We start from the raw sequence: 10891 nt of genomic DNA on the forward strand, positions 1-10891 counted from the left end.
TATGCTACCAGGAAGTTCAGTCCATTTTCCGTAGTAGGTGGTCACAAATGCAAAATCATCATACATGTTAGTCAATCCGTGCACACATACATGGTTTAGGTATACAGGAACTCGCTTAGCAGGCTAGCAACACTTCCTGCTAGCATATATCATACATGAACAAGTAGAAGTAGATCTTTCTCCGTGTAACAACTTAAACACACAAGAAATAATCTCTATTCATTTATGCATCTAATAAACATACTGAATCTGTGTGATCTATTTTCGTTTTTTTATAAGCCTATAAATCTGAAGTAGAAATATATTTTAGGAGCGGAAATCAACAAGTACTAGGAAGTTTTATAGGAGAATAAATCAAAAAGGTTTGGACGGTTACCTTCTAGGGAGATTTCTTGACTTCCCCCAAATTTCTGGTCGTCATGCCTTTGCGTGGATGGAGGGGGTGGAGGGGGGAGATGGGGAGGCGGAGGAGGGTGGATTCGCCAGCCGACAGCGCTCCGCTGGTTCTCCATGTTGATTCCGCGCCAAAGCAGTCTAGGGTTCCTTCTTCTCCGTGGGGAATTTTGGGGGAGTGGCGGGAGTGAAGATAGGAGGCGGGAGTGCTGAGAGAGAGAGGAGCGGCGGGGACTCTGTTTCCTGTGCCTTTCCATTAGGTCTGTGTAGATTTTTTACTTCCCGTGAAAATCGCTGGAAAGTTTCCTATACTAAGGAAAGTACAGCGCTCTTTCCTTTGTTCCGAACGCCTCCAAAAAAAACTATCCGCAGGTAAGGAAAGTTGTACGATTCCTCAAAAAAATCCTTCGTACCGAACAGAGCCGTAGTGTTGTACTGTACTTATCTTTGTTGCATCCGCTGCGTTGGGCAGGAGTGTGATTATCCTAAAGTTGAGGCCCACACATGTCTGCTACTCCTACTATATATACGTACACCCATACATGGTCCACTGATCTATCGATCGTGCAATAATCAATCCGACACAGCATCAAAATCAGAAGCTAGCTACAGTAGCGGCTGCTCTCCCCGCGCTCTGCACTGCTCCCAAACCCCTGGTCTTATCGTTGCCTCGCTCCACACCGATCAACCTCCGCCGCTCAAAGATGGTAGGCAGCCCCGCCCGTTCCGTGAAGGCAGCGACCACCACGTCGACGCCAGTCGAGGAGGAAGCAGCTGCTGGGGACGGCGGCGGCACAAAGCTGTCTGCTTGGACAAGCGTCCGGCAAGAGCGGTGGGAAGGCGAGTTGGCCGTCGAGGGAGATCTCCCACTCTGGCTGGTACGTACGTATAGTACTATGTTAATTACCTATATGCATATCTGCCTGAATCATCCATTAGTTGCTAAAAAATGTACTGTATGTATGTCTGCTGTGTGGGCTAGAACGGCACGTACCTGAGGAACGGCCCAGGGCTGTGGGACGCCGGCGACGTCGCGTTCCACCACCTGTTCGACGGCTACGCGACACTCGTCCGCGTCTCCTTCTCGCATGGCCATGCCACCGGCGCGCACCGGCAGATCGAGTCGGACGCGTACATGGCCGCCAAGAAGCATGGCCGGCCAGTGCTGCGCGAGTTTTCCCAATGCCCCGAGCCCGGGAACCTGCTCGACCGCGTGCGCGACGCCGTGGGGCTCCTCAGCGGCGCGGCCCTCACCGACAACCCCAACAGCACCGTGCTGCCGCTCGGCGACGGCCGGGTCATGTGCCTCACCGAGACCACCAAGAGCTCCATCCTGATAGACCCGCACACGCTCGACACGGTCGGCAAGTTCGAGTTCACGGGAAAAGTCGGCGCCATGATACAGTCGGCGCACCCGATTGTGACCGAGTTCGAGTTCTTGACGCTGCTCCCTGACCTTGTCCGGCCAGGCCACCTTTTGGTGAGGATGGAGGCTGGGAGCAACGAGAGGAAGGTCGTAGGGAGGGTGGACTGCCGGGGTGGACCGACGCCGGGGTGGATGCACTCCTTTGCCGTCACGGAGAAGTATGTCGTGGTGCCCGAGATGCAGCTCCGGTACTCGTCGACCAGCCTGCTCAAGTCCGAACTCGCCCAGTTCTACGCCTTCCACTGGCTTCCTGCGTCCGGGAGCTACATGCACGTCATGTGCAGGTCCACCGGCAAGACTGTAAGTAAACCCACATATACCCGGCGGCAGGTGGCCGGGTGTAGGATCGATGTTCATATACAATACATACTAGTAATTTGTACGTGCTTTGCACGTTAGATTATCATGAGTAATCAAAATACTAAATCATTTAAAGCAAAACTAAATTTACTATCTTATGTTTAAAATATCATGCAATTTTCAAAAGTAAATTTGTATTTTCGTGTGGGAACTCGTGATATTTCTTTTGCTCTTCACATTAAACAACAGTAGCACAACGAATTCCTATACAAAGAATGCTTTAGATAAAGCATACATTTTTGTTAAGAGAAATGTTATTGTTAGTGACATGTTTGTGAAATCATTTTTTTTAAATTCAAATTTGAAATGTAGAGCAAATTAGTTTGATGCGGCAATTTTCACTTCTTTTAGTCAGAGGTTTCTTATAAAATCTATTTCATTTGTGTATCCTTGACCTCATAGCGTGTTAAATAACTTAACATCATGTTAAGAAAAATGAAGTAAAATCTAAATAAAAATGTCTACTGGTTTTTTGAATATTTCTCTCAGCGACCAACAGTATTGCCATGTGTACATTCTTTTCTCGAAACTGCTCCACAAACGATGTTTCTGCCCGATCTATGCACGACGTGAAAATCCAGCGGCCGGTACCCTGCTCATTCATGCGCATGTCCGATTGGATTTATGTGTCGTGTGTGAATCGTCTGAATTCTGTCATCCGCAAAGCACTGCTGTTCTTTTCTTCACGTGCAAAAAGAAAAATATATGTACACTCTTTTCTACAGCAGACAGCACACTACTTTTGAGAAAAGTAAGAAATGCTTCCATGCATGTAGCAGTAGCACTCCGTGAGAAGTAAACTGATAGTGTAGTACTATATGTTGCTAGCCTCTACATGCACTTGTCTAGATTGTTCCAGTCTGTACATGTAAATACTCGATGGTGGAATATTTAATTCTTCACTTCAGTAGACCGCTCTAGTTGCAGGCGAACAACTCGTCCCTGACAAGTCTGGAAGCTCCAGATTAGCAGCGTTTTGGCGCGCGTCCGTACAGCACGAATCCGGAAAACATTAGCCGTTAGATCAATTAAGTCTGGTATTGATAAACGGCAGAGATTCACCCAGTGTAACAAATCAACGGCTAAGGGTTTTGCTTCTGCAACACGATGGACGGGTAGTCCATGTTCAAAAATTGATGTACTATAGTAGTAGAGACATATCGTTGCTCTACTCTATTTTTATTTTATTTTGGATTTTCATAGCCCGCCCCGCCGTTGCGTTTGTTCTTGTCCATGCATGCAGGTGGCGAGCGTTGAGGTGCCACCTTTCATGGCAATCCACTTCATCAATGCGTACGAGGAGGTAGGCGAGGAAGGCCAAGCTGCTGAAGTCATCGTCGATTGCTGCGAGCACTACGGTGACCCTGCAATCATCGAGACGCTTGTCCTCCAGGGACTGAGGTCGTTCAGGGGCACGGACACGCTGCCTGACGCCAGAGTCGGCCGGTTCAGGATACCACTGGACGGCAGCCCGTCCGGCGAGCTCCAGACGGCGCTGGACCCTGAGGAGCATGGCCGAGGGATAGACATGTGCAACATCAACAGGGCGCGCCTCGGGAAGAAGTACCGCTATGCTTACGCCTGCGGCGCACGCCGGCCTTGCAACTTCCCCAACACGCTCACCAAGATCGACCTGGTGCTGCGGAAGGCCATGAGCTGGCACGAGGAGGGCGCCCTGCCATCAGAGCCCTTCTTCGTGGCAAGGCCCGGGGCAACCGACGAAGACGACGGAGTTGTCATGTCTATCGTCAGCGCCAAGGATGGTGGAGGTTTCATGGTGGTGCTCGACGCGGCGACGTTCAAAGAGATTGCGCGCGTCAGGTTCCCATATGGGCTACCCTACGGTTTCCACGGATGCTGGATTCCAGCCAAGAACTGAAGGCAACACAACCAATTCATCCTGCCGATGTGTTTCCCGTTTCTGTTTTTCTTTTTTCTTTCAACCAGGCATCGGTCCGTTCCTATCAAGGGAAACACTTGCCATCGTCCGGCTGATTTCGTTCACTCACGTCGCCTGAAAAAAGTCTTATGCGACCGTGTCGCATGTGCCCAAACGGGAGACCCTTTTCCGCGTGCGAAACCTAGCAGACCGAATATTCTTTGGCTCCCCTTGTGTTGAATCAATAAATTTGGATTGCATATTCTATCCTTAAAAACTGTTGTGATACCCTATACTTGTGGATTATCAGCATCACCCTTTGCAATGAGCTTCATTTTCTCTCTGCAGCACAGGTTGTAAACGGCCAACGAACCGTACCTATTATGAAGTTGTCGACCATTATATGCTTTTTGATCCCCGCCCCTTGCAGCCCTAATATCTCTATCCTCTAGTGATCTTGTATCCATCTACCTAACCATATAAATGCGGCCTCGTCGAGTTGAGCCAGCACGTGGTTGTGATCGTCCACGAATTTCGAGACGAACCAAACTCCACGTGATCTGTCCAACTTCACCACCAACTGAACACCGCACTCGCAACAAGTCTCGGGTCTTAGCCTGCTGGTGTGGCCCTCCATGGTTATCAATTTTCTCTGCTATTTCCATGCCCTGGAGCAAATGAACCGTCTGAATTGTATAATCCTTGAAAGACCATTCTCTTGTTTCACCTTCTTTTTCCTGATGCTAAATCCACGCTCTTTGGTGTGCTTGTTGTGGAACATATATGCATCCCCCTTGACCAAAATGTCATAGCCATAACCTTCGAATGTGTCTCCAGCATCTATTGTTGGTATTGAGCCGCCTCAATGTCCATCTCAGCTTCGTCGTCATCTCCTCTACAAGCATCTACGCACTCCTACAAAATTACACATAAAACCATGTAAGTTATGATGACTTAGTTCATACTACTGCGTGCCATACGAAATGTTTGGACGAACCTAGCTCAAGTTATCCACGAAACATTCCAGAAAATCATTTTGCTCATTCTGACCATCCACATCTTCCTGTACATTAAAAACATAGACAAATAAGTAGCCCAGTGTCCATTGGATTGGTGTGTCTTCTACTGTGCATTGCGGGCGCATCTTTGTCACGCTTTATGCGAGATGAAAGAATCGATCACCCTACATGTGCCGGCCCATCACAGAAGGAGCGCTGGCTCCCTATCGCAATTTTTTTCTGTTTTATTACTTTTATGTATCTTTATTTATGAAATGGAACCATGTTTTCTTTAATTTATAAAAATGTTCGCCGCCCATTTAAAAAATGTTCATGTTGTGTAAAATAATGTTGATGGCATTCAAAACTGTTTCTGATATTTTTAAATTGTTCACGACTTTAAGAAAAATATTTGTGATATTTTTAAAAGGTTTACACAAGGTAAAAATATGTCCACGTAATTCCAAAAAATATATTTTATGCCACTAAAAAAGTTTCATACATTTTGAAGAAATATGCACTTGTTTAAAAAAATTGTGACATTTCTAAAAAAGTACAATGTAAGAAAATGTTTACGTAGTTTGAAAAATGGTTCATGCCACTAAATAAAATGTCCAATGTGTATTTGAATTTTTCTAACATCTATTCATAAAAATGTCCAAAACATTTATTCGAATAAATGTACATCATGTATTAAAAAAATCTGCAATGTGTATCAAAAGAATATTCCACGTGTATACTAAAAATCTGTACCAAAGAATTATGGAATGAAGGGAGTGCAGCGTGTACTGAAAAAAAATAACATGTAAAAGAAAAAGGGAAAGAGGGGGAAATCAAAGCAAAACCAAAGAAAACAGCTAATAAAAAGCTCAGTAAAAATCAAAGGAAACCGATAGAAAAGAAAAAAAAATTAAACCAAAGAAAATTGTGAACCAGATATTTGTTGACCTTAGGTGCAACAGTGTCGGGTCTTATCTAGGTGTAGGTGATGTTAGCGCCAACCAGTCAGCGTTCATCAAAAGACACAATCTTCATGAAAACTTCCTTCTGGCCAAGCAAGTTGCAAGGAAGCTGATTTGCGTGAAAAAGAAATGTGTACACCTCAAACTTGATATTTCGTGCGTGATTGACTCCCTTTCTTGGCCCTTCCTTTTCGAAGTTCTTAGCCACAAGAATTCTAGCACCATATGGCTTCGTTGGGTTGCCCTTCTACTCTCCACGGCGAGCACCAAGTTGGTACTGAATGGAGTTCCAAAAAGAGGATCATGTACTCGCAGGGTCGGAGATAGGACTCAGGCACGCCAGCCTAGTCATGATGACGGAATTCTTCATACCTAGTGTGTATTGTACATATTGTAGCTACAGTTCTCAAATTCGGACCGAGGGCTGATGTTGACCTGGCTCTGCCACTGTGTACACGACAGGCCTAAGGCAGGGTGACTCAATTTCACTGATGCCGCTCTATGGACACATCCCCTGCAAATACCTAGGCCTTCAATTAGCTTTCAACCAGCTTACAAAGTGGAGTGGCAGCTCCGACTTGGCAATGTGGGCCAATTACCAGGGCTGGTGGATTAGTCCTTGTCATTTTCGTTCTACTAGCATGTCCAACTCACCACCTGCTTACCCCGCAAAAAAAAAAACTCTCCACCTTCTTATTACCGAGGCATCAAAATGGGTTACAACAATTGGAGAAGTTGATCAGAGTTTGTCTGGTCTGGAACGGAAGAGATTCAAGGAGTTCGCAAACCTAGACGAGAACTGTCTTGGGAGTTTAGGACTGACATTCATGGTATTACACTCTGTGCTAGATGGGAATGGATGTTGTGGCGAGGATTGCCTTTGATGTGCGGTACGTAACATATACTGCAAGCTCGGTATACAAGGTCATGTGCCAAGCAGCCAAGGTGTTGTACATTTCAGTGGAGCTAGTTAATTGCAAATGGAAGATAGCTCCATTAAACAACAAAATCTTCATCTAGATTGGCCTATGACATAATTTAGACCCTGGAGCGTCGTGTGAGTAGGAGAAGGGCATTGCAAACCACATCCGCATTCAACGTGCGTATGGGCAACAAACGCGGTGGCATGCATTGCCTCACCACAATGTTCCTATCTGCCAGCACTCCAACGGCGACTGAGAGCGAAAATCTACAACGTTGGTGACGAGTAATGCTACATTCATGGATCATTACGGAGGTTTTACAGGGCCATTATGACTGAGAGGCCCCGCCCACCTGAAAATGAAAATGAAAATTGGGGGGTGGGGGGCGGGGGATGGAGAGAATTAGATGAAGGAGCCCCTGAACCTCCTGTAACCCATCCGTGGGTTTAGCAAAAGGTCTTTGATTCTCTTGTTAAGTTGATCACTTGTAGCCTTTGGAAGCAACAAAATGTGCGAGCATTCCTGGTACACATCTGCATGTCAATGGAAGCACCCTGGTGGCTCAAATAATGGATGAGTTCAAGCTTTGGAAGAAAGCTGGGGCAAAGGAGATTGACCTTGTAGAGAGTAGTTAGTGCAGAGTTGTATGGTGTTGAGTAAACCCTACCTTATCACCAGCGATATGGCATGAGGATCCTATAAACATTTTGCTTCATTCAATAAAGATAAGGTACGCCAATGCATACTCTAAAAATATAAGAAGAAGTTGACAGAAATAAAGTATACAAGCTCTCTTACTTAGTACACGGTAAAACATTATAATACATTTTGAAGGAAGAAAAAAAAATCTCAATGAAACACTATACAATAACTTAGGACAAGACAATTTTGACAAAAACTAGAAAATGTTGCACGAATCTCCAATTGGCGATATATAGATGATGGATGCATGCACACTATTATACTCTCTCCGTTCCTAAATATAAGTCTTTTAAGACATTTTAAATAGACTACAATATACGGATGTATGTAGACATATTTTAAAGTGTAGATTCATTCGATTTGATCCGTATGTAGTCACTTGTTGCAATCTCTAGAAAGACTTATATTTGGGAACGGAGGGAGTATATAACATGCATGCATGTGGTAGCGGTAGAAAACCATTTCTCGCGGTGTTATCATCTAGGCACGTAATCCGACATGGTGTGACACGACGAGAAACGACGACCTTGCATAGAGAGCTGCTTGCTTGATTAATGATTAGCCGGTGCCGCCGAGCACGGACTTGAGCTTCTTGACCTGCGCGTCGTCGAGGAAGGTGACGGTCTCGACGACGGCGGACGGCAGGTTGTTGGCGAAGAGCGCGTAGTCGGTGATCTGCAGGCCGGGGTTAGGGCCGCTGAAGGCGACGAGGGCGACGGCCGGGGAGCTGCCGCCGTTGTACTGGTAGTGGAGCAGGCCCTGAGGGAAGACCATGATGTCGCCCTTGTAGAGCGTCTTGGTGTAGACGGTGTTGGAAGAGGAGCTGATGAAGCCGGCGAGGATGGTGCCCTCGGTGACGAAGAGCAGCTCAGAGGCGGCCGGGTGGGTGTGGAGCGGCACGACGCCGCCGACGGCGATGTCGAGCCTGGCCGCGGAGATGCCCAGCCCGTTGACGCCGGGGAACTGGCCCACGAAGGCCGGCGTGACGGCCGCCTTGATGAGGTTGTTGGTGTTGCCCGCGGTGGCGAGGCCGTGGTAGTAGAAGTCGCCCGGGCCGACGCCCTTTTTGCACGGGTACCCCGCCGGCGTGTCGGGGCAGGCCAGGTCGGCCACGCAGAAGTCCTGGGTCAGGGCCAGGGCGGAGAAGGGCAGGACGAGGAAGGAGACGAGCACAGCGAGCAACATTGCGTTGGCCATTCTGGGCTAGCGTGCTCTGCTGAATGTTGGGTACGTACTGTGTGTGCTCTTTTGGTGTTTATATAGGCCATAAGGTGATAAGGTAGGAGGCGCATAGACGGTAGAGGCGTACAGCTGGTACGTACAGTGGCGGAATTAGCAGCAGGTTAAGACTGGGCCTATGCTATGTTGACTGATAAATTTCTGTGATTTTCTGTGCTTTTTATCAAGAATTATAAGGAAGCCCTAGGCCTGTCTCCACCACTGAGTACGTAGGACTTCCTTCGCTCCAAAATACTCTAAGTTCTAAATTTATCTCAAGTCGAACATCTTTCAGTTTCACAAATTTATAGAAACATTATATCTATATCTACAACATGAACAATATATATTATTTTATGACGAATCTAATGAAACCGATTTGATGTTGTACATGTCGATATATTGTTCTATACACTCTATCTAACTTCAGCATGCTAACTTAGCTTGGACAAACCTAGAACTTCATGTGCCCGTGCACGTATGGCACGCCGGCGGGATACCCGTGCATGCATGGCACTGTCAGGATTTGTGGGGAGAAGGGCGTAGGGCAGCCAGTGGACAAACGTTTATAGCTGTGCATGGTCCCAAAATAGGACCGCTTTGATGAAGGAAAGCTCTTGCAATGCTGCATTATTAGGGAATGGCAGGACATGGTGAGCTGCTTTTGCAATGAGATGGATATTTTATTTTGAGACAAATTCAGATGTTTGTATGAACTCATTGTCTCAATTATCACATAAGATACGAAGCTTAGTGTGAGAGGGTTGAAATTGAATGCATGCATACGTAAAAGAGCCAGAACTTGGTACGGTAACTTTGTTACTCATCTCTGGCTTAGCAAGTTTGTGGAGACAAAAAGTGCAGCCTTCTTTTGTTGCTTTGCTAAACAAAGATATCAGTGACCTGGTGCGTAATTAATCATGTGAAATTTTAACTGCTAGTCTAAGACCTACACGCTTGTAGATTTTGTGATTCATGGACAGGATATTATGTGATGCTACATATACTTTTGGGACCAGCAGCAGCAGGCAAGCACAACTTGCGAATTTGTTTTGTTTTCTTGCTTGGCTGTCCAGACGTACACTTTGTTCCGTTATGTTATACAGACAAAACCTGCTTTATAATCTCGACAATTATGTCTCTTATGGTGCTGCTGGAATGAGAGAAACAGTAGGGATCATGGCGGCCAACCAAAGTCTGTGGATGAGATGAGATAACATACCTGATCCAGATGCATGCAAACGAATGGGAGGGTTTTTAGGGGGAAATCTGCTGTCAACCGGAGACCTGATGCTGGATGGACACTGCCCCCAGCTGCAGAATATGTTCAGATAAGTTCTCATGGGGCCTTTGGCACTGGTTCAGGTAATGGCGGGTGGGACTGTACCGCATATTGGTAATGCTTTGCATACCAACGCAGTGGCACTAATCAACGTCATTAGTCTATCTGGAGAGTTTGGTTGGGGCATGTCATGTCTTAAACCGGCACTGATTCAGGCGGTGACTTCTTCCGACTTTGACCTCTCACCGATGGGGAACCTGTTTGGTGAAGCAAAACTCCTTAGACTTAAAAGTGAGAATTTTGTGAGGTGTAGTCCAAGGGCATGTAACAAGGCAGCATAATACTTGCCTCTTTAGGACTAGACCGCATAAAGGCGGGTGTTTCAGGATCAGAAGAGCGAGAGGTTCTGGAGACCCGTTCTTCCACTTGCCGGTGCATGCCGGCGTTCAGGATGAAGTAGGCTACAATGGCGGCACAAATTGCGAGACGAGACAAAAATCCTAACTCAATTTTATTTATATTCGGCGGTGGCCAATAGGTCATATATACAAGGCAACCAAACGGTCTCGTGGTGCGATTGTGATCTAAACGGACTAGGTTTACCGAAATATGTGCCTAGAGAGATGCTGACATGACAGTTTATAGGTGGGCTCAGACATGGGTGACGTGCCTGCTTACATGTGGGTCCATACGCCGGTGACAGCATGCATTACCGTCACAGTTTGTAGACGCCATCAATTTGTTTTGT

The 10891-nt window shown here is 46.5% G+C and overlaps 2 protein-coding genes across 2 annotated transcripts; one reads left to right on the top strand and one right to left on the bottom strand.

Moving 5' to 3' along the window:
• Positions 1-1097: 1097 nt before the first annotated feature.
• Positions 1098-6331, top strand: LOC109753493 (carotenoid cleavage dioxygenase 8 homolog A, chloroplastic-like). Its single transcript, XM_020312388.3, has 3 exons — positions 1098-1271; positions 1376-2119; positions 3423-6331. Exons 1-3 carry the CDS (start codon positions 1098-1100, stop codon positions 4056-4058), a joined length of 1554 nt encoding a protein of 517 aa, XP_020167977.1. The 3' UTR covers positions 4059-6331.
• Positions 6332-7707: 1376 nt separating this feature from the next.
• Positions 7708-8909, bottom strand: LOC109753494 (germin-like protein 8-14). Its single transcript, XM_020312389.4, has one exon. The coding sequence runs from the start codon at positions 8838-8840 to the stop codon at positions 8202-8204; it is 639 nt and encodes a 212-aa protein (XP_020167978.1). The 5' UTR covers positions 8841-8909; the 3' UTR covers positions 7708-8201.
• Positions 8910-10891: the final 1982 nt, after the last annotated feature.

Source organism: Aegilops tauschii, chromosome 2 (genome assembly GCF_002575655.3).
Source record: "Aegilops tauschii subsp. strangulata cultivar AL8/78 chromosome 2, Aet v6.0, whole genome shotgun sequence".
Lineage (NCBI taxonomy): Eukaryota > Viridiplantae > Streptophyta > Magnoliopsida > Poales > Poaceae > Aegilops > Aegilops tauschii.